The sequence below is a fragment of the Diorhabda sublineata genome, chromosome 4 (assembly GCF_026230105.1).
Source record: "Diorhabda sublineata isolate icDioSubl1.1 chromosome 4, icDioSubl1.1, whole genome shotgun sequence".
Taxonomy (NCBI): domain Eukaryota; kingdom Metazoa; phylum Arthropoda; class Insecta; order Coleoptera; family Chrysomelidae; genus Diorhabda; species Diorhabda sublineata.
Window position 1 is genome coordinate 22,082,275 of NC_079477.1, and position 24,482 is coordinate 22,106,756.

The 24,482-nt window shown below is 31.7% G+C and overlaps 2 protein-coding genes across 3 annotated transcripts in view; one reads left to right on the top strand and one right to left on the bottom strand.

Moving 5' to 3' along the window:
* The first annotated feature begins 1,015 nt into the window (after positions 1-1,015).
* Positions 1,016-2,619, top strand: LOC130442700 (lymphokine-activated killer T-cell-originated protein kinase). Its single transcript, XM_056777030.1, has 3 exons — positions 1,016-1,234; positions 1,292-1,801; positions 1,930-2,619. The coding sequence occupies exons 1-3, from the start codon at positions 1,138-1,140 to the stop codon at positions 2,259-2,261; spliced, it is 939 nt and encodes a 312-aa protein (XP_056633008.1). The 5' UTR covers positions 1,016-1,137; the 3' UTR covers positions 2,262-2,619.
* Positions 2,620-4,335: 1,716 nt separating this feature from the next.
* Positions 4,336-24,482, bottom strand: part of LOC130443114 (partitioning defective 3 homolog) — a 67,260-nt gene continuing 47,113 nt past the window's right edge. For both annotated transcript variants that reach the window (XM_056777588.1, XM_056777587.1), the window contains exons 9-19: positions 23,949-24,343; positions 23,645-23,891; positions 17,973-18,115; positions 17,613-17,908; positions 15,227-15,295; positions 15,057-15,142; positions 14,688-14,998; positions 14,197-14,635; positions 12,796-13,079; positions 7,430-7,516; positions 4,336-4,905 (exon numbers count right to left, since the gene is read on the bottom strand). In XM_056777588.1, the coding sequence (XP_056633566.1) occupies positions 4,605-4,905; positions 7,430-7,516; positions 12,796-13,079; positions 14,197-14,635; positions 14,688-14,998; positions 15,057-15,142; positions 15,227-15,295; positions 17,613-17,908; positions 17,973-18,115; positions 23,645-23,891; positions 23,949-24,343 (2,658 nt within the window). In that variant the 3' untranslated portion in view covers positions 4,336-4,604. The remainder of the gene's footprint in view (positions 4,906-7,429; positions 7,517-12,795; positions 13,080-14,196; positions 14,636-14,687; positions 14,999-15,056; positions 15,143-15,226; positions 15,296-17,612; positions 17,909-17,972; positions 18,116-23,644; positions 23,892-23,948; positions 24,344-24,482) is intronic.

A 24,482-nucleotide genomic window follows, 5' to 3' on the forward strand; every position in this document is an offset into this window, starting at 1 on the left:
ACAAATCAGTAGTACTGTCGAATTTTCTTGATATAAAACTTTATTCTACTATTAATAATATATGAAATTTGAGAATATCATCAATTGATTATATTAAGAAAATAATTGTTATTTTAACCATACCGCGCCATCTATTTTAGAAGTATCAAAGCTTATACGTCCTTGAAATCGAAACTTCAGTTTTCTTTAATAAACAATGGAATGAATTTACAGGTGAAACCGGTGTTTTTATTAACACGTTTAGCTAATTTTAATGTATAATAAGAAAGAAATATTTAAAGTTAGAGTTGAAAAATTTGTTTGAGATTCTCTATTTATATACTATTTTCCATTATTAGATAATAAGAAATTGAATACGTAAAATATTTATATTCAGGTTATGATCAGATATAAAAGATGATGCATGTTTTCAGAAAAGACAGTACATCGAACATTACATTTTAATTTAAAATAATTATAGTGAACATAGTTATGTACAGTTTCTTTCACAAATATCTTTTTAAAATAAAATAAAAAGAGATTATTAGCATTTGGTAGATTTATATAAATGAAAATTTATTTTTCGATTCATAAAGATAATTTGAGATTTAAGAAAGCGGCCAGCAATAAGAAGATATTAACTATAGTTTCATAAGTGTTGTAGATAAGCGCAATTTTTTTTTGATCTTATATAACAATTTATAATATAGTAATGCTATAACATAAATTTTTTTATGAAACATAATATTTAAATTATAAATATACGAAAATTAATTAGAAAATAATTGTAGCAAACTGATAGTTCATTTAAAGATTTATAATTGTTGAAAATATTAATTTTCAATTAGTTAAAATAGCGCTTAACAAATGTTTTTATTATTAGACTAGACTTAGATGAAGTGCTCATTTGTTTTGTTTAGTAACCTTATATGTAAAGAACCTTTATACATTGCAAAAAAATTATATTTTTATTTTCATAATTTCATTTTGACTTTGCTTCAAATTCGTGCTCCACTGAATCGTCGGGTGAAATCGGAAATTACTAAAGCAGCTATATTCACGCTGCTTAAGAGAAACGTCAAAGTTTTGAAATAATTTTAAAACGTTAACGGAATTGAAGTAAATATATTTACAAAAACGACTTCGATAGTATTTTAAATGGATAACTTTCAAACTCCAATAAAAAATAAATTGATAAATAATGTTATACAAATACCTCCGAGTCCTTTAATGAAAAAAATAGGATTCGGAACACGTAAGTAAACACAAAATTTTTTTATTAAATTCGATTCGTAAATCAATATATTTGTAGATGTTGTTGTTTATGAATTTCAAAGATCACCTCTACCCGAAAAATCCCGTTCACCTTGGGCAATAAAGAAATTGATCGAAAGCCATAAACAACAAGATTCTGCCAAAACTGCTAATAAACGTTTAAAAGCAGAAGCCGAAATTCTTCGTAAATTAAATCATCCCAACATAGTCGGGTTTAGAGCTTGTACTAAACAATCAGATGATACGTGTATAATAGCTATGGAAGGATGTACTAGCTCGCTAGGGGATTTAATAGAGAACCGATTAGATTATTTAGGAGACGTTCCATTTCCTCCAAATACTATTCTTAAAATGTCCAGTGACATTGTTAACGCTTTGGATTATTTACATAACGAAAAGTTGTTGCACGGTGATATTAAATCAATGAATATATTGGTTAAAGGAGAGTTTGTGATATGTAAACTTTGTGATTTCGGGGTGTCTTTACCACTCACTAAAGGCGGAGAAATCGATAAAGAAAAAGCCGGAGAAGATGTAGAGTACGCAGGTACGTTTATTACATACAATCTTTTTAAATTATTCATCCACAGGTGACTAAAAAATTGATTTTATTGGTACATTTTGATCTTTATCTACTAAAATTTCGTGTTTTTTGTTATTAATGATTAATTATAGGTACACCTCATTGGTGTGCACCAGAAGTTTTTCAAGATAATCAGATTATTACGTCCAAAGCTGATATTTATTCGTTCGGTCTCGTTATATGGGAAATGTTGTCACTTGCTCCACCAAATATGTCGGAAAGTTTCGAAGAATCGTCTTTCAATTCGTCTATTGATGAAAAAATCGAACCAAGACAAAGACCTCCTTTACCGGATGTAGATTTAGGACCAGAGTATAATTTAGTTTTGGAAATATATTTTTGTTGTACGATTGTGGATTTTATGAAAAGACCAAATGCTCAAAATTTAGTGAAGGTCTTTAATCAAATTATGGATAAAAAATGATGATTTTATGTATATAACAAAGTTTATTAATTAATTTTTTCAAATGAACTTCAAATAAAATATTCAAATTCATTTATTTCATACTCATTTAAAAATTATGAAAAATTTATATAAAAATAGCGAATTAGGTTGTAAACGAGGTACTTTGGAAAAATCAAACAAAAATAATGTAATAAAACTTGAAAATTGGGAAGTGAATTGAAAACTTTAAATTTTGTAACCATTTTTTGAAATTAAATCAAACATTTCTATAAAATACCCTCCCATGCACATTTTTTACCTAAAATTATATTACTAAAAATATATTTATTTTTAAGTATTTTTTTGGCGTAAATAAATAAATAGCCAAATCATATAAGTTGTTGCTTGTTCATTAAATTACCCCTAATTTTACCATTAACAAAGTTTATAATATTTTTTTTCAATATTTTGTGTTAAAAACTTGTAATATGGCACTGTTTTATTAGTTTTATTCTCACCATTACTTCTAATATACTTAGTGGGGATTATTGCATGTGTGCCGGTTATATAATATATAATATATCGTTAATTTTATATTATATAAATAATTAAACGGAATTTTAAATTAGTTGTTCTTTGAAGTCCATAATATTAGTCAAAATTTTATTAAATATGGCAACGTTGTAATCTTCTAGAACAATTATATTGGTGAAAGCTAGCACTCAACGCGACGAACATTTTGTGTTAATAAATGTTATTTCATCATTTATTAAATAGTTTTATTGTTTAAATTTATGAAAAATATCAACAATTACGTATACGTGTAGCTTGGACATCATTTTCACTCAGCTTTAACCTTAAAAATGTAAGTATCTTTACATTTTACAATTATTGAATACAATACAATACAATTATTGAATGAGTTATTGAGTATTTTTTTATAAATTCCTTAAAAGAAGTTAAATTTAATTATGTTTAGCAAAGTTTTTTGTAATTATTTTTGCTGTATTATATATTCTTGAGGACGCTATTTTAATAAAAGAATTAGTAATTGCTACGAAAAATAATTATCGCATATGGCATTTCAGCAGCTGCCAAACTCTTAACAAAGTTTACAAAGAATGCGATATAAAATGAGACAAAAACAGTGATAGTCCAAATGTTGAAACTAAATATTTATCTCATGATAATTATTAATTGAACAATATTAATTATACATTTTTTATGTTTAATTTATGTAAATTAATCTGGTTAAAATCATACTAAGCAAACTAATAAAACAACTTAAAAATCGGAAGGTAACCTCATTTAATCAACCAAATTTAGTTGAAAAGTTTGAGTCTGTATATATTTTTCCAAATTTAGTGAAACGTTTTTATAAAATACTCTTTTGCATGTTTTTTACCTAAAATTGTATTATAAAAATATATTTATTTTTACGTATTTTATTTACGTTAAGTATAAAACTCATGACTATTGAGTGTAGAGGGAACTGTTCGAAATGAAGGGAAAGTACACTAGTGCAGATATATTCAACAATATTGTTGTTATGGGAGGAATAGAGTATTTTTGGTCAAAAATTTAATAATCTCGCTTATTTTGGGTCTCTTACAATATATTTCTATTTTTATTATTTTATAAACATAATCTAAATAACTCGATGTTCACACCATCGAATTAAATATGGACAAGAACAGTGACGGAAATAGCCATCTTATTTTTTTTTTAAATTTTAATTATTTTCCCATTGGTTTTGAATAGATGTTTCGTAGTTTTATTTTTTATATAAATATGTATTAATTAGAACTTATAATACAATGCTTTACACTGATGTTATAGTGGCGCATCTTAAATGCATTTCACAAATACAGTCTTTACATTTAGAACATCACATCACCTTGTTTACAACGTTGCCATATATATTTATTTTTCTCTTTCACTTAGATATCAAAAGTTTATCATATTTAATGAGTTTTATGAATAAATTTTGTTTCCTCAACATTGTCACGTTTTCAAAATAATCCGATTTCAGTAATTAGTTAGGTACAAATAAAACAATTTTTTTTATAAAATATATTTATTTACAATATAAAATATACTTCTATATACACATATAATAAAATCAGATATATAATTAAATTAAATAGTGGCAATAGCCGAATTTTTAAAAAAATTATGAGCACATAATAAGGTAATATGAGGTGATTCAAAATTATACGAAATGATAATATTGTGAATAAATATTCGAAATCATTTATAAATACAGTATTTTCGAATGTTTATTTGATATAAATTTATAATACAACAAAAAAATCCACAGAAAAATACACGTTGTGAATAATTTTGTATATGGAATCGAGTCTTCTAATAAAAAAGAAGAAATTACACTTTCGTCCCGCTTTGATGATGATCGCCTATCGTGACTTGCGTCACGAAAGGTCCCCTCCCTCTACCGGAAGTGGGATGTCTACCTTGAATCGGTTGATTCCTCGGTAGCGAATTCGAATTGATGTCGGGTTGGTAAACGGATGGTTGGTGATTTGACGTTTGTGATGCGTTTTGTCGCGATCGACCGCTATTCAGAATCGATTGTATGCTTTCATATTCGTAATAGTTGGATACCGGACGTAGTTGGTTGTCGGTTCGTGTCTGACGTTGCGAGTGGTATTGATGTTGTTTCCGGCTGAAATTATTTAAAATATAGTAAATTCGGAAAGTATGGTCGAAATACGGGGTTTGAATTACTAACGAGTTAGAAACAATATTATATTTATAACTTTTTACTTCTTACACCTTTCTTCTGTTTTTTTTTGATAAATCGTGTTGATTGAGGTCCTTTTTGATAGAAAATCAAAATAGGTAAAAATCGGCTCATGATTACATGATTTCTTGTCAAAAGAGACCTAAATGAAGACGATTTATCAAGAAAAAATTACTTTTTTTTTCTATGCGCAAGTATAAAAATACGAATTGATATCACCAAAGTCAATGTTTGAAAAAAAAAAATAATTTTTCCCAATTACTTACGAAATACAGTTAAACGTGGCAACATAGCATACAGTTAAAACTATGTTTGTAATGATTTTTATATTTACGAAGTTGAATTTGGAAAAAAACTTAATTATGCTAGAATCAATAATATTTTTCCAGAAGAACCAAAATTTCAAAAATTTACTAAAAGAAAAACAAAACATGCAAAGCTGTATGAACATAAACACACTTTCCAATAGTTTATCATACATTTTCATTCTAGATGTTTTAATAATTATTTTAAATTGTAATTAGTGTGTTTATTTTCTTAATATAATACGTAAAAACACCACTAGTTGGAAATCACTCCATAAAAACAAACCCCCACGATTTGCAAAACAAAATAATCCATACATATAATAATTTACTTGAAATCTCAATTAATTTTCGATTACACGGCATTAAAGTTTGTAATTAAGTAAGAAACATAAAAAAATGAAGTTTAATCCGAATATATCTCTCCTAAATGATTTATTTTAATACAATCCAAAAATAAATATTCACTATATAGTGGATTTTTTGTGTAATACATGTGGCAAATTCGCGTTGTGAACTTGAAATAGATGCAGCGTTCTAAAACCTCATTCCTACTCGTGTCATAACAGTTTCGCCATCTTGGTATTACGAATTGATATTTTGTTTGTTAGAAATTGTGTTTTTATGAGATTTTCTTATTATAAGTGTTATTTTGATAATAAAAAATGATATTTTTCATGTATTTTACGATATAATATAAGTAGAAATAGCGTAAATAACGAAAAAAGTCATCAAAACTAATATAGGTTAGTATACAAATGTGATGAAATGTTTTTTAACTTGATTAGTTAAAATTAGTATGTGCAATGCGTCAATATTTTGTGATTAAAGATATTTGCGAACAAATATCATGTTTAAAGCATTTTTTTAAGAATATTTCAATCGAAGTTTATCCTCTTTGAATTGATAAGATGCTATGTATTTTTATTACATATGATATTAATTTTTAATCAAATATCTCATTTATCATATATCAATCATTTAATTAACTATATCTTCTCATCGGGTGTCTCAAAACTTAAATTTTATTTATAGATTCAATTTAGTAGATTGTTAACATGTAATTTCTTGAAATATATTTTTCTATAGTTTTTCAAAAAGTGTATTTACAAATAAAGGAGCATTTTATTTAAAAAAATTGCCACATGGATTAACAGAATCTAGTAAAAAACACAACATTTTTGTTGGAATCCAACAGTGATAGTTGTTTTAAAAGTAACACTGAGAAAACAGGAAATGTTTAAAAAATTGAATCCAGAATATGAGTTCAGATGAAGCATGCTACAAGGAGCATTTTATTTCAAAAACTCTCCACGTGGATCAACAGAATTTCGTAAAAAACAAAGTTTTTGGTGGAATTAAACAATAATAGTTGATACAGTATTAATACTGAGAAAACAGGAATTATTTACACAATTGAATCCTGAGTTAAGGCTTAGATAGAAATGGTGACGGTTTGTTTACATTGAAAAAAATTTCAATACGAGGAACGTAAATACAAAGTAATTGAATAAAATATTAATTGGAGTAGGAGCGAATTATGTTATTTCTAGATTAGAGAAAATTGTTCATTTGGTTATATGAGAAAAATCAAATTTTAATTTTCTATTCCATAAATAACTAAAAGTGTATTTTCAAATGAAATAAGTTGTAAGGGGCATTAAATTTCGAAATCTACACTTTGATTTAACAGAATCTAGTCAAAAACACTCGATTTTTGGTGGAATTGAACAGTGATTTGAAAAATTTAAAAGAGAAAAACTGGAAATATTTAAAAAACCGCATCCAGTTTTGAGCATGAATTCAAATAGGAAAAAATATTTAGAATGCTGGTAGTTTTTTCCATAAAAATATATTTTTTTTAAATTTCAACTATAGTGTTTAAAAAAAATATGAGATGGGTGATTTCGTTTTTTCTTCGACTGAATATAACATTTGAATAAAATTACATTTTATTGAATTGCAAAGTTGCTAATCATATTTTTGGCATAAAAATATACTTTTAAGTATCAATATTTTTCGAAAAAAAATCGCTTAGTGGTTATTTTACGTAAAGTATTTATGCTGTGGGGTAAGAAGCTTTAGCGTGAGTTAGAACAAGAAGGGATATAAATAAAACAGTAACATTTTGGGGTGCATACCTTTCCTCCTCCACCTTTAATCTTTGCTGTTGCACCTGAAGACGCATCTGTACTATCTGACTATCAGATAGGGGGTCTTTATTGCGGCTAACAGGACAAAACAAGTGTGTTACATTTATGGGGGACGTACACAATGTTTTATTGCCGATAACGTGATATTTCCACGTCGTTCGGCAAATCATTTGGGTTAGTTACAATACAAAATGTGCACGCGAAAAGTATTGGGGAAAAAACGAGTTTCCAGGAAAGTCTATATGAAAAAATATAAATTTTAATGCAAAAAATAGTATTACTGAGATTTTTTCAAATGTTGTAGTTCTTTAAATTAGATTTTAGGTATACCTAGTGACCCATCATGACCTAGGGGTTCCAAATGACGAAAATTTTTGTTGTTAATACCCTCTAGGTCAGAAACTTTTATCATTGAGCGATTTGAAATATTACAAACCTCAGGGTTACTGTTTTTTAACATATTTGAATGGGTAAAAATGAAGATCTAGCAATGAAAATTTAGCTATGACCCCTGTAGAGTCTCTTCTCTGAATCTCTGATGAAAGTTGCTTAAAACTGTCGAATTTCTGCCCCTAGATCCTTGGGAATTCACCCAGACCACAGACATAACGATAAAAAATTTTGCAGAGCCCTGTAGAGTCTTTATTCTAAATCTCTGGGGGTTTACCAAGATCACTTTTGAAATCAATGATCTAATGGTGGAAATTTTCTTAAAAATGTGGAATTTCTGCCCCTAGATCCTTGGGAATTCACCTGGACTACTTCAGATCACTGACATAACGATAAAATTTTTTGTAGAGCCCTGTAGAGTCTTTATTCTAAGTCTCTGGGGGTTTACCAAGATCACTTTTGAAATCAATGATCTAATGGTAGGAATTTTCTAAAAACTGTCGAATTTCTGCCCCTAGATCCTTGGGAATTCACCTGGACCACTTCAGACCACTGACATAACGATAAAATTTTATGGAGAGCCCTGTAGAGTCTTTATTCTAAGTCTTTGGGGGTTTGCCAGGATCATTATTGGAACCAATGATCTAATGGTGGAAATTTTTTTGAAAACTGTCGAATTTCTACCCCTAGATCCTCGGGAATTCACCCAGACCACTGACATAACGATAAAAATTTTTGCAGAGCCCTTCTTCTTCTTCTTCTTGTAGTAGGACGAGGTCCTGTCAGGTCTGTCATCTGCCCTCTTGTGACGCCGATGTCCAGCTATCGTACCAGCGTTTTGGGGGCCTACCGATTGGGCGTCTTATGTCTGGTTTCTGTGTTTTGGCCCATTTGGCAATCCGTTCTGGAGCCATTCGTTCTACATGGTCTCTCCATTGTCGGCGTCTTGCTCTTACCCATCTAACGACATCTTGTACTCCCAGTTCTCTTAAGGTATCTGTGTTGGGTATTCTATCGTGGAGTGTGGTACCCTTTATTGTTCGTAATATCTTCATCTCTGCTGTTCTCATTTTTCTCTTTGTTTGTGTTGTGTCTGCCCTTGTTTCTGCGGCATAGGTTAGTATGGGTCTGATACAGGTCTTGTAGATTCGCGTCTTACTTTCTATGCTCATATATTCATTTCTCCATATAATGTCCCGTAAATATCCCGATATTCTAGTTGTTTTCTTGATCTGCTTATCTACCTCGTCCGTTATGTTTCTGCTGCTCGTTGTTTCTACGCCCAAGTAGTTGAAATTCATTACTTGCTCTATAATGCGCTCATTTACTACCAACTTGCATCTTATTGGGACTTTGGATATTACCATGCTTTGTGTTTTCTCGCATGAAATTTGCATGTTAAGTCTCTGTGCCGTCAGGTTAAATTTATGAAGGAGGCGTTGTAGATCGTCTTCATTTTCAGCTATAAGTATAGCGTCATCTGCGTAGCAAAGGATTCTCAGGCGACGGTTATTCATTTCGAATCCTGCATTAACTTCGTTTACGCTCTCAATTATTTGGTCCATTATTACGTTGAAAAGGCATGGGCTGAAGCTATCTCCCTGTCTTATGCCGGATGAGACTTTGAGTTTTCTTGTTAGCCCACAGTCTGTTTTTATTCTTGTTTTGGTGTTGATGTTAAGTTGCCTTACTAGATTTGTATAATGCTTCTTGACGCCTTTTTGGTTTAGTCGGTGGATTACATCGTTGAGTTTTACTCTATCGAATGCTTGCTTTAGATCTACGAAACATGTGTACATGGGTTTATTGTATTCTATGGATTTCTCTATCAACTGGCGCAATATAAATATTGCGTCTATAGTGGTTCTGTTTGGACGGAAGCCTTGTTGCTCTTCTGAGATGCCTACCTTAGCAGTTATCTTATTTGCAAGTATCTTGGTAAATAACTTTAACACACTACTAAGTAGCGTTATGCCTCTGTAATTCTTCGGATCTGATTTTAAACCTTTCTTATATATAGGTATAGTTATACTAGTTCTCCATTCTTCGGGTATTACTCCAGTTCTTTCTATTTTATTGTACAGTTTTATTAATTCTTTTTCGATTTCTGGGCCCCCGTTCTTCAGTAGTTCATTTGGGATATTGTCTGTACCTGGTGATTTTCTATTCTTTAGTTTCTTTATGGTTGTTTGTACTTCTTCTAATGTGATGGTTTCTTCCTGTTCGTTTGGGGATGGCGGGTTTGCGACTTTTTCTTCGTCCCTGCTTCCGTTGTTATCATATAGGATCTCAAAATGTGCTGCCCATGTTTCCTGATTTATAACATTTATCACTACCTCCTCGTTGATTGGTTTCTTCCTTTTTCGTATCATGTTCCATATTTTTTTCTGGCCTCCGTACAAATCATGTTCCATTTCCACTGAGAAATTTTCCCAGTATGTTTTTTTCAGTTCTTTTATTGTGTTGGTTGTTCTATTTCTCACTCTTTTATAGACTTCGTATTCTTCCTGTGTTCTATTGGTAATGTATTTTATGAACGCTTTCTTTTTTTCATTTGCCAGTTCCTTAATTTCTAGAGTGAACCAGGGTTTATTGTGTGTTCTATTCGTGTCTATTGTTCTTTCTCCTAGGGATTCCTTTGCGCTGTTCTTTATGTTATTCTTTAGTTTCTCCCAGGCGGCTTCTACGTTGTCGGTTTCTTTTATAGGGTTTTGGACAATTTTTTCGCGGAGTCTGTTTTGATAGAGGTATTTAATGCTTTCATCCTTAAGCGACTCTATATTAAATTTCGATACGTAGTTGGGTGTTTTTCTTTTCTTTATTATGTGGGATACGCGGTATTTACACGATACTAAACCGTGTTTTGTGCCGATATTTGCCGATGTTAATACCCGTACGTCAAGTATCTGGGAGGGGTGGACTTTCCTGTTTGTAATTATGTAGTCAATAGTTGATTTTTGGCCTCTCGTGTTAGCGAAGATGTACTTTTATTGTTCCTTATGATCAAAATATGTGTTGTTAATACGTAATTCGTTGAGGGCGCATACATCTATCAATATATCTCCGTTATCATTCACTGCTTCTTCGTTGAAACTATGCATGATTCCTGGGATAACTGTGTTTCCAATTCTTGAGTTAAAGTCGCCCATAATAAACACTTTGTCTTTACTGGGTATTTTGTTTAACGTAGCTTGCAAGGCATCAAAAAAAGCTTCCCTTTCTTCTTTCGGTTTGCTTACATCCGGTGCATATATACTTAGTAGGTGTGTTCTTTCGTTGGCCAGCTCTACTGTTATCTGTATGATGCTATGACTTATATACTGTACTTCCTTAACATCTTTTTCAAATTTTTTATTCACTAGTAACCTTACTCCTCCCCGTGCTCGCAAGTTCTTGTCGACTCCACTATAAAACAGTATGTAGTTTTGGTACCTTTGACTACCATTACCTTTCTTCTTGGTCTCTGAAAGTGCGCAGAAATCTATTTTGTTTTTCTCTATTTCTAAGACCACCTCATAGTCTTTGTTGCTCCATGATGTAATGTTCCAACTTCCGAGTCTTACTATGTTTTCTTTCCATACTCGTTTTTTCCGTTTTCGTGCCGTGTCGTCGTCAATGCTCCGTCCAGTTTCCGAGGTTAATGTGACAGTTCTGTGAGCGTTTTTTCTTTTTACGAGGGGCAGGTTGCTGGCCTCACCCCTTAACCCTCCTCCTTTATCCGGGCTTGGGACCGGCAGTGATAGTCAATGGGCTACTCAATCCACCCATCAACCACCCTAGGCGGAGTTTTTGCAGAGCCCTGTAGAGTCTTTATCCTAAATCTCTGGGGGTTTACCAATATCACTTTTGAAATCAATGATCTAATGGTGAAAATTTTCTTAAAAATGTGGAATTTCTGCCCCTAGATCCTTGGGAATTCACCTGGACCACTTCAGACCACTGACATAAGGATAAAATTTTTTGTAGAGCCCTGTACAGACTTTGTTCTAAGTCTATGGCGGTTCACTTGGATAATTTTTGGAATCAATTATCTAATGGTTGAAATTTTTTGAAAACTTCCATAGATCCTTGGGAAATCACCCGCACCACTTATGGAAAAACTGTCCACTGACATAACGATAAAATTCTGTCGAGTCTTTGCTCTGGATCTCTTGAGGTTCACCAAGACCTTTAAGGAATATCTACTCGATACTATTATAATCCATCATTATTTTCAGTTGACTAACTGATCTAGTACCAAATCGACATTTGGTTACTTAGATACCTGCAGGAGATTTCATCAAAGTTTTGAAAATGGATGAATTTTCACAAAATAGCGCTCGATTTTGAACTAGAGTCCATTACAATCTTCGGAAGGTCAAAATTTCGACTTCTCTTCCATTTAACCCATGTTTTTGACATCTTGGATACCGTTAAGTTTTTATTTCGTCCAAAACATGGACCAAGAGATATTTCAAGCTTCTTGACATCAAAATCTATATTTTCAAGAATATAATGCTATAAAAGAGAAGCAAAACAATCAAAGCATTACGAAATTATAGTATATAATTGAAGAAAATAGCTCCAAAGGTCAAAAGAACCCATAGGGGTTGTTCGATGGTTGCCTGGTATTATCCATCGAGTCTTCAACCTCTATCAAATGATTCAATATTGATAAATCGAGTCCAAACGTAGAAATCTACTAGATATACAGATATTCTAAATAGCTTTTGACTTGGTCCTCTTCCATAAACTCGAAGATTTATCAACGGATTCGTTTTAAAATAATCTAAGGGTTTGTTAAATAATAAATTATTGAATATTTATACTTTAATCTTCTTTTATCTCGATTTAAATTGAAAATTGAAGACTTTAGGTAAAAAGAGTACCCTCGGTTTTCCCCTGTACTTTTCGTATATAGATATACACATTCACCCTAATTAAAATCATTCGAAACATTTGACGTATTGGAACGTTTTTCTCACCTGATATGATTCTGCAGTTCGTTATAATTAACATAATGCGTAAAAGGAACCGAATCCGTAATTCCAGATCTACTTCCCGGTCGTCCGTATTCGACGTACGAATTTATCGGTTGTTCCAATCTCTGTTGATGTCTCTGATCGTAAACGTCTCTATCTTCAGTTTGGTAATAAGTGTGTCTGTGTGTCGTTCTCTGTTTGTGTAAATCCCTTTCGTGACGGTGACGGTGTTCCGATGAATTTTGTCGGTATTTTATCGAAGGGGCTACGGTATTTTCGGGTATCACCTATTGATCATAATAAAAAGTGAGGTTAAAACAATTTGGAAATACCGTTCACTTCAAAAATTTCGATAAAAATTTTTCGCGTTTTCTAAATTGCGGGATCCATTTATCGAATCAAATATGAAATATTTTTACCGATAATCGGATTACTTTATTTGATATTTTTGACTGGAACGAATAGCATTTCCTTTTTATTATGGAAACGTCGTATTTCATAGAAAAATACCTATTTTTGAGTTATGGGCAAATTAAGATAAACTAAGTAAACTTTATCTAAGCCAAGTAGACCTAACCTAACCTAACATACGTCGAGTAAACCCAACCCAACCCGAAGTTAAAGTAAACCTAACTCAATAGAAGCTGAAGTCAAATGAACCTAACATAATCGAAATTCAAGTAAACCTGACCTAAGGCAAGTAAATAAGACCTAATTCAATAAAAGCTAAAGTAAACCTGACTTGTGATAAATAAACAAGAACTAACTCAATCGAAGCTAAAGTAAAACTGACCTAAGCCAACTGAACCCAACCTTATCGAAGTTAAAGTAAACCTAATTCAATGGAAGCTAAAGTAAATCTGACCTAAGCTAAATAAACAAGACTTAACTCAATCGAAGTTAAAGCAAACCTGACTTAAGCCAAGTAAACCCAATGCATTCAGTAAGTAAGCCTAATCTAAGCCAAGTAAACCCAACGTAACCGAAATTTAAGTAAACCTAATTTAATAGAAGCTAAAGTAAACCTAACTTAATAGGAGCTAAAGTAGCTAAAATAAACCTGACTAAGTTATACAAACAAGAACTAACTCAATCAAAGCTGAAGTAAATCTGACTTAAGTCAACTAAATTCAATTCAATCGAAGTTAAAGCAAACTTGACCTAAGTCAAAGAAACCAAACGTAATCAAAATTTAAGTAAACCTAATCTGAGCCAAGTAAACTTTACCTAATCGAAATTTAAGTAAACCTGACCTAAGCCAAGTAAACAAGACCTTATTCAATCGAATCTAAAGTAAACCTGACCTAAGCTAAATAAACAAGAACTAATTAAATCGAAGCTAAAGTAAACCTGCCTTAAGTCAAGTAAACCTAACCTAATTTTTTTTATCGCAAACCGACTAACCTGTACTTGTTCAGCGTGTCTATGTAAATAACCGTGTCGCTGATACAATTGCTCCCTTAAATTTTGCCCTTGTCCTAAGGGTTGTTGTACATGATTGGCAGTAGGCGACGAACGATTCTGTGGTGGTTGTTGAACGTTATGATGCGTGGAATGATGCGAACTTTGCGAATTGTTATGGGAATTTTGGTACATGGTATTTTGAGAATGTTGAGAACCCTGCGACAGATGATACGATCCTTGAGATTGATGGGATGTGGAGGGATTGGGAGTATTCGACGGTTTTTGCGTCGTTTCTTGCGACCTTTCGCTTTGACTACTCTGACTTTTGTTATCGGGTTCCTGTTGGGGTGTAACCGCCACCGCCGTATCGAAATCGGCGGTGTTGTAATGTTGGACCGGTTCCGCCGGTTGGAAATCGAGTTTTCGGTGCTTACCAAATCTGTAAGTCGAAAACTAAAATGCGATTCGTTATGAATTTTCGTTAATTATACCTAAACATCGATCCTATTCCTTTGAATATTCCCTGTTTCTTCTTGGCTGATTTATTTTTGGTGTCGATGGTCGCGTTCAAGGACGATTGTCTGGGCGCTCCTCTGCTATTTGTGAAACCGTCTATTTCGCGTTCGTTTTCCATAGGGCCGTCTAATAACCAATGTTTTTTGGCACCTATTTCGCTACGATGATTAGGATCGACTACGGCTGCTCTGAAACTTTCTTCGCATCCCCTACCTCGGATAACTTTTAGAGCCCCGTTAGGGCCTCTGTAACTGTAAGCGGGATCGCCTTCTTCTTGCATTTGTATCTAAATAATTAAACGAATAAATAAATAAATATTTTGATAAATTTATATTATTTATTACCTCTTGTACCATGGTTTGTAACGATTCCAAACTAGATGATTTTTTCATACCGAGACTCGGTCCTAATTGACCCAATTTATCGGCATCTGTTACGAAAAAACAAAAACTAATTAACTATTGAGTTTAATCGAATTAATTGATATTTGTGATGATAAATGATAATTGCTTACATTCGGGATGTTCTGAAGACCTGTTTACACTAATGACAGACTCCACCGAACCTACTCGAACTAAACCGGCTGCGGGATTAGATGAGAAAACACACATAATTAGCACAAATATAGCATTCAGTTAATTAAACATAAAAAGGCGGACAAGAAAAGTAATGATTTGACAACAACTATTTAGAACACCATCCAGATCATCAAAATGTAAGAATTAAACAATCACGTTAAGAGGATTCCTAATGAACAAGAAACCAAATTCAAGTCGTAGCGACTTTTTCTTGTCCCAATTGAAATATATCGTTACGAACTTATATTCGCCCAGTTTGGATATAATAGAATTCTAAAATTCGGCAAATGCGCCGCTTTTGAAGAAATTCCCGGAATTCGTTTGATCTTTGTTTTTATATAACTTTTTATAGCAAGTAGTTTATTTCTGAACATTTTTCAACCAACACTGCGCATTCTTCAACAAAATTTGCGCACTCTTCAAAAAATTCTGCGCATTCTGCAAGAAATTCTTTGCGTTCTTCAACAAAATTCTGAGCCTTTTCCACAAATTTTGCGCATTCTTCAACAAATTTTGCGCACTCTTCAACAAATTCTATGCATTCTTCAAGAAATTATGTGCTTTCTTCAACAAATTGTGCGCATTCTTCCACAAATTCTGCGCACTCTCCAAGATATTCTACGCATTTTTCAAGAAATTCTGCGCATTTTCCAACAAATTCTGTGCATTCTTCAATTAATTCTGGGCATTTTCATCAAAATCTGAGCATTTTTCACAAAATTCTGAGCATTTTCAACAAATTTTGCGCATTCTTCCACAAATTCTGCGCAGTCTTCAAGAAATTCTACCCATTTTTCAAGAAATTCTGTGCATTCAATTAATTCTGCGCATTTTCATCAAAATTCTGAGCATTTTTCAACAAATACTGCGCATTTTTAACAAATTCTGTGCATTTTCCAACCAATACTGCAGAAATTCTCTGCATTTACATTGTTTCTTTTGACAAATTTCTATTTACTTATTTTGTTTCTTTATATTCTTGGTTATCTTTAGAATTATTTTTTGGATATATAAGGGATTTACGTAGCGCAGTCTACCTTATAGTCGTAGTCACCAGTCTGAATTAGCGAAGTAATCGAAGAATTTATATAAATAAGTTAAGTGATAGTGATTAGTGAATTATTATAAGTTAGTGTAGTGTATAGTGTTTATGAATTGGCCCCACGAATTGAAATCGTATAAATAAATAAGAAAAACGTTTCAATAAGATTAAACTATGGTAGTTGAGACCTCTGGGGACCATTTAAAATATTACAACAGTTAAATTAGAACCAATTGAACATCTTTAAAAGTGTGTTAATATACCATTTTTATTGGAATAACGTTGTTAATCGAACAATTTCATTACTTTTCTTATACACCTCGCAGATAAGGTCACCAAGCAACAAATACAAACATCAATTTATATATATAAAAAATATGGTTTTAATGAGGATTAGCGTCTTTAAGGCGCTGATGTAAACTCATTGTATATTTAGTGATTTAAATGAGTGTTTATTCACTAATGAATTGAAATATTGAATTGACTTTTGTTTACCGAAAATTGACAATTGACAGATGAAATTGATTGATTGAAATCGATAATAGTTTGATAATTGACCATTCATTAAGACAGGTGAAAATTGAAATTAACAGTTTATTGAACAGTTGAAATTGACAATAGCAAATTAAAATTGACATAAGTTTTTATAATTGACAGTTAATTAGACAAGTGAAATTTGAAATTGACAGTAGTTTGACAATAATTGACAGTTTATTGGACAATTGAAAATTTATCAGAAATTTATTGATTGTCGTTTGACAACTGTCAGTTCATTAGACATTTGAAATTGACAATACTTCGACAATTCAGACAGTTGAAATGATGACAAACGTTTTATAATTGACATTCATTATACGGTTGAAATTAATAATAGTTTGATCATTGATCAGTTGAAATTGACAGTAGTTTAACAATTGACAATTTATTGGACAATTGGAATTGACAGTTTATTAGAAATTTAATATTAACGGTCGTTTGATAATAGACAGTTCATTAGACAGTCGAAATTGACATTAATTTGACAACCAACAATTTATTAGAAATTTGAAATAGATAATAGTTTGATAATTGACAGATGACATCGACAATTGACAGTTTGATAGAAATTTGAAGATTACAGTATGATAATTGAAAGTTTATTAGAAGCTCGAAATTGACATTTAATTGGACAGTTTACATACGCATCGTTGCCTGATTTTATAGATAGGAAACCTAATTTCGTTTAAAATTCGCTAGATACGGGATTATTAATTAAAATATAATATAGAATATTGACTTACGTTTCTCCTTTTTCCTTTCCTCCCTCAATTTCTTCGATTTTTGATAAGTATCGGTATTTTTAGCGTCCAAAGTGGCGTGTCTCTTTTCGGACATACTCTGCCTACCGAAAGCGTCCCTAGAAAATCCTTGGGGATTTTCTAAAGATAATTGACTGGCGTACGTGGCGTCCGTACACTGTACGGTGGTTTGCGAAGACGTATCCGTACTTCTATCACCGTTACTTCCCGATAAATTCGTTTTAGTGTCTTCGTCGACGCGATTTTCCGGAATTTTGTTCGTCACGTGAACGTTTATCCTGAAATTACGAATAGACATTTAGAGAAAAACGATTTTTCTTACGATTTTAACAATTTAATTACTTTTGCGGATGCGGCAATACCCTGGAACCGTATTCGTCTTCGATGAGAATCGGTTCCGCAGTTGCCACGTTCACCGTAGCGCTGGACATGTTGCCGAATGAGTTATTTCCAAGCATGCTACTAGACCAAGTATCGTGAGTAGCCTGAAATTTATACGAAACTTGAAATATTACGACTACATAATCTCCTTTTAGCTCTATAGCTCCTTTACGCACGAATTGCATACAATATTTTTTCTATTAACGACAATTTTATCGAAATACGAAAGTTTAATGGTAATTTTCCTTTATAAAATATACGATTATTAATATTTTAATCCAAATTTAAACAAACGGACGAAATTGTATAATTATGAAACTTTTATCTGCATGTATAAATGTCGCATATCAATAATTATTACTGAATGAATAGAAAAATAAAAAATGGCATCTGTGCGACTTGAACCTGGGACCATCGTCGTATTCTAGCCACTATACATTACGGAGACCTTAATAATACGTTTTTTTACGTGCTACTGTTTAAATAATGTTTTAATTTTTAATAAAGTTTTACGCACTCGAAAGTGTGAATAAAGTCTTATTTTGATCACGATAGTAGAAAAATTAATATTTTTAAAAAAATTTTCGGTATATTTAAGACAAAAATGAGGCCTATAAGTTTGAATACCAAAATTACAAGATTTTTGTTTACCACTAAAAGATTCAAAAATAATAAGTTAACCGATTTATCTCGCATCATATATTTCTATGTATTTCATAATCTTGTTATAAATTTAAAGGTGTTGTCACGTTTAACTTTATTTTGCGAATAACAAGATTTTTTCCAAATTAAAATTGATATTCAAATTAGCGGTTTTTTTTTGGTGAATCGTCTCGATTTTTTCATCTTATCTGATTGAAAATTAGGGCACAAGATGAAAAAAAATACGTTTGGACTTATTCCGAAGTTTTAATAAATAATTTTCAATAAGAAAAGAAGAAAAAATCGAGACGATTTACCAAAAAAATGTTAAATTAAAAAAAATCTAATTATGTATGAAATATATTTAAACTTGGCAACATAGCATATTTTTACATATTATAACCGCCATTATGGACTTAAACATATGGTATGTTGCCAAAATTAGGGCACAAGATTAAAAAATTTGTCGTTTTGACTTATTTCGAATTTTGAATAAATAATTTTCAATAAGAAAAGAAGAAAAATCGAGACGATTCACCAAAAAAAACCTTAAATTGATTATCAATTTTAATTTGAAAAAAATCCAATTATACAGGGTTAGTTTCCGAGATACGGGGTGTTCAAACTTTAAATTTTAATTTTCACAATAATTTTTTATGTTTTCACAATTTCTCTTTGAAAATTTGCAATTTTCGTTTGTTGGCATGATGAATCATAATTTTTACTCTAATTTAACATTGCTAATAGAGGGCGCTAGTTACACTTGTTTGTGTTAATTAAATCAAAGTAAACTTTTTTTGGGCTGAACTTACAACTAAAATAATGAAAAAATATTAAAAAGCATTAATCTCTACAAAAAAATTTACTCTTCTTTGATTCGTGTAACTTAATCGGTTATCGAGTTATTTGCTTCTAAAAAGTTCAATACATTTTAATTTTTTCAAAAAAAATTTTATTATTCCTTAAATATGTAACAATAACACATTTGTAAACAAAAATAAAAAACTTCAAAGCAAATGCTTAAAATGCCCACCATTTACTTCAATACACTTTATGATCCGCTTTCGTAAAGATCTCTTAATATCAAATAATCCTTGTCTATTGTTTTTAATTACATTCGCGGATTCTTCTATTTTCCGTCGCAGAAAGAGAAGTAATTTTTTCTTTGTAAACTAATGCCTTCATTTGCGACCAAATTGAAAAGTCCAAAGGATTTAAATCGGGGCCTCTTGGTGGCCAAGCAAACTCTCTTCCACGACCAATCCATCGATGCGTAAACTGTTCTTTTAAGTATTGACGAACTCGTAAAGAATAATGTGGCGGTGCTCCGTCGTGCAAAAAACACATATTTTGTCTTAAAGCGAGAAGTATATCCTCTAGTAATTCGTGTAAATGTTCTTGAAGAAAATCTAAATAAAGAGGTCCATTTAAATTGGTTGACAGTTCATAAGGACCTATTGAATACCCACATATTACACTACACCAAATTTTAACCTTAAACTCGTGCTGAAAATGTGTTTCCCTCATAGCATGTAGATTTTCAGAATCCCACAAATGATTATTCTTATAATTAAATATTCCTCGTCTGGTAAATGTTGTCTCACCAGTAAAAAGAATTGTATCCAGAAAATCTGGGTTAACATTTTGTTTATCTTGAAAAAAATGATCAAATTGTAGAGGCTTAGGTAAATCTTGAGGTAATAAATTCTGAACAGGTGTGTAATGATATGGAAGCAATTTTTCCCTCTTCAGTATTATAAAAATAGATGATTGGCTTATACCTATTTGCAGACTTGATTGGCGAGTACTGATATCTGGACTCTCCGTAACACAAATTAAAATTTCATCTTCTTCATTGGTAGTGATTTTTTTTGTAGCACCGTGCTCAGTTTTTGAGCGTAAAGAGCCCGTTTCACCTAAGCGGTTATTAAAGATTTCGATAATGTACTGCATTAAGTCTTTCCAAGTCTTTAAGTTTTTCATTACTCAATGGTAATGGCTTGTTTGATATGGGTCGTAAGTTGAAATAATAATCGGTGTTGGTAGAATGTCTCGTATCTTTTTTTACTAAGCTTATTGTTTTGAATTGCTCGTCATTTCCAAAAGAAATTTTGTACTGGATTTCATTTGGTTTATTCCATCGATATTGCATCCATTTGATTTTGGTCCCCTTAACTGGCTCCCCGGCAGTATTAACTTTTTTTTGTACAAATACAGTTCCGAGAAGTTCTTTAAAGTTTAGAAATCTATCTTGTTGCATTTCATGTACGATGATTGGTGGTTTTCTTGGAATCATTCTAATTAAATTTGCCCAGTCACGAGGAAGTTAAATGAGAGCATTTGTTCTTTTCCTTGTCTTCTCTATCAATGCATGCACTGAGTCTGCCTCCATGTGGGTGTGCCCTGCTTCGAGAAACTTGTGATTGATTACTATTTTCCTACCTTTGCTAGATAATTCTTTAGTTAAGAATAAAAACATCAAAGCAACAAAAATATTTCGATTTTGTCCTGGACACGAATCACTGAAAATATTGACTTCTTCAATGTCGACTGGGATTTGCTTTAAAAACGCGTATAGACATGATGCAATTTCTCGACCTCCTCTAGCTGCGATTGTCTCATCCCATAGATAGCAAATTGCTGCTGGGTTTTGGTTCCTACTAGTGATGTATAAAGTGAGATTCAGTGTCCTCAGTTGCCTTTTATAAAACGATATTCCGCTTGATAAAAGTGGGGTTGGGAGACATTTTTGCAGGTCAAAACTTATGGTCATAATCTTTTCATTTGTTTTACTTTTTTCGACATCATTTTTTTTCTCATCATAGGAAGATTTTGCCAAAAGCATATGAATATCTGTTTCAATAATTATTATATTTTTGTTACTCTCATTTGCCTCTGTTTTGATCAACATTTCGATTTTGTCACATTTTCCACATGTATCGTTTTTTGGTTTATGAAATGAAAGATTAAATTCTTCGACAAAAATTTTACGATACATAGATTCTTTTTGCGGGCTGACGTTATTTATGACACACTCTTCCTAGTATAACCTGTACATTTGTGAAATTGATAAATGAGATGGCAAATATTTTTTCTGAGAATGAGACCTTGAATAATGACTTTCATAGGATGGGAATTGGTTTATATGTCTTCTAATAAAATCTTTCTTTTTTTCTGGGATTACGGGCTGTTTTCCATGTTTTCCCCGTTTATCTGAAGCACACATACCTGCTTCACTAGCTCTTTTTTTCTCAATACACACTCTAATTCTTTTAATTGTTATATCTAAAGTGTTGCTAAACATTTCTTGGCATACTTCTAGCCCAATATTACCTTTATTTAAAAAATATCTCCGAGAATATTGACGCCTACTTTCTTTTTTGTCATTCCTTCCTTTGCCAGCCTTAGCCATCGTAAGATAATTGATAAAAATTTTTAAAAATAATTTCTCTCTCCTCATTACTCATAAGATCAAAGCATTTCTTTCTACAATTACATGGGGGCTTCATGCGTTTAGCTCTTCTTAATTTTCCTTTCAAGGTAACATACTCCTTACCTTGCAATTTTCGTTGTTTGCTCACATGTTTTTTCCAGTTACTAGGATTTATTTTACGCTTCCTGGATGCTTCCACTTCATCCCTTCGTTTTCTTCCCCTATTCTTTAAAATTTTAGCAGGCGTTTGTTGTTCACCTTCACTACTACTCTCAGAAGAAGGCACATAATCATTTGAACTCTCAGCAAGTAAATCAGCGATATCTGAACTTTCAGAAGGTAACTCTTCATTTGTATATTGAAAACTTCTAGGGAAGTTTGAATTTAATTCATCTAAAAAAATATGATTTGTAAGTAATTGTTGGGAACATTAATTTACATGCTTTCAGTTTTGTTAAAATCTGAAAAGATAACTGTTGAAATTTACCTTGTACAATGATAGTGATATTATCATTAATATTGTGGGTTTCAGCAGGTACCTCTTCAATCATAGGTTGAAAACTATTATTATAATCCAAATCCCTTTCTTCTAAACAAAAGAAAAAAAAAGATGTTTTCGTGAACAGTTCTTGAGAACATAATGCTTCAAAAAACATAATGTTTAAAACAAGTGACATAGAAAACTCGAAAAATTTACCTTAATCATATGCAATGATGTTGTTATTGTGATTCGCCTCATTGCTTTCAATCTGACTTCTGCTAGTACTAGCAACAGGATCTAGAAAATTGATAATTTATCATGTTTTGTAGTGTCAATTGTATACTTTTAAGGAATTAAAGGAGTATTCTGTTTGACTTTATAAGCATTTTTTCTATTTATTATAACATTATAGCATTAATAATATTACTTACCTTTTGAAACACTTGATTTGCGACACAGTTCTAATATTTTGTAAACTCGAGAATGAGACATATTGAACTAAATGCCTTGAAAACCGCGTGTTAAGATAAAAAGTAAATAAATGAGGGAGAGTGTCAGACAAAGTTCATTGTTGGTATGAAGAGGGGATAGACATGTTCAAGCTCGAAAAGTAACAGTATGAATGCTAAAAGGGCCAATGTCAACATAGGCCCTTTTAGAAATAAATCAGAAACCACTAGCAATGACTTTGGCTGACATTATAATGGAAATATATAAATTTCACAAATAATTAGATTTTTCTTAAATCAATATTTATATCAAAATTAAACGTTTTTTTTTTTTCAAATTATTTTGATTTCAGGTTTTTTCTGATTGAAAATTAGTTTTAGAAAATCAAAAATTAGTCGAAACATGAATTTTCAATTAGAAAAAACCAAAAATCAAAACAATTTAGTAACAAAAAAGTTTAATTTCAATATAAATATTGATATAAAAAAAACTTACATATTTCTGAAATTTAGATAAACGTGACAACATCGTTGAATTTATAACAAAAATATAAAATTTTATAAAAAAAAGACAAAAAAGAATGTAATACAAATAAACTGTAAAAAAATTCATTTTTTAATAAATTACCTTGTAATAACTTTCGTTTCTCAATTGTTGTTGTTGGAATTTTCCATTTCCCGTCAATCTTTCCAACACCGGATTCCAAGTATGCATGGGACTTAACGGACTAACATGTCCGTTGGTATTAATTTGCGATTTACCCTCAGAAATATTCCCCATTCCACCATGCGGATTAAAAATAACCGTATCAGCAGAATCACCGGAATTATTCACCGAATTATCGCTTTTCTCCTGCGAATCCCCACCGGAAGTACTAAAAATTTTTCCGTCACAAACAAAATCACCAAAAAAAAAAAATAATAATTTTTACTTCAAAATATTATCCACGGAATTTTTCCTCGAGCCGGTAATCGGCGATTCCACTTTCCTCGCTATCGTCAACGTGATATGTCCGGGTACGGGTCCTTCCGTATGCGGTATGGCGTTCTTCAAAGTTTCCATCGCGTCGCTATTCGTCTGTTGCAACAACGAAATCCCGTTAACGTTAAGCAATTGATCATTGGTACGTAATCTGTTGTCCCTAGAAGCCGCCCCGCCGAACATAACACCCTTGATGAATATCCCCAGATCTTTGGTACCGCTGGTTTTTCCTTTGACGCTTATCCCCAAACCGGCTTTTTCAGAATCGTGAACTGGTATATTGAACGTTAGAATCTCGCGATGTTTCCAAGGGAAAACCATAGTTTCGTCGATTTGATCCGAAGGCTGAAAGAAATTTCGTTAAATACCCACACGAAACCATAAAACGAACCCATCACCAAAATATAACGTTAACTATAATGGCGGTGTTGGCGCAGTGTTGCCACTACTACAAATTTCTACCTAAAGTACGAATTGAATGAAA

What these genes read in the sequence shown, in the direction of transcription:
- LOC130442700 (XM_056777030.1), top strand. Translation starts at nt 1,138, where the DNA reads ATGGATAACTTTCAAACTCCAATAAAAAATAAATTGATAAATAATGTT. An exon ending in AAAAATAGGATTCGGAACAC is followed by an intron (nt 1,235 to 1,291) that starts GTAAGTAAACAC and finishes ATATATTTGTAG; the next exon opens with ATGTTGTTGTTTATGAATTT. An exon ending in AGAAGATGTAGAGTACGCAG is followed by an intron (nt 1,802 to 1,929) that starts GTACGTTTATTA and finishes GATTAATTATAG; the next exon opens with GTACACCTCATTGGTGTGCA.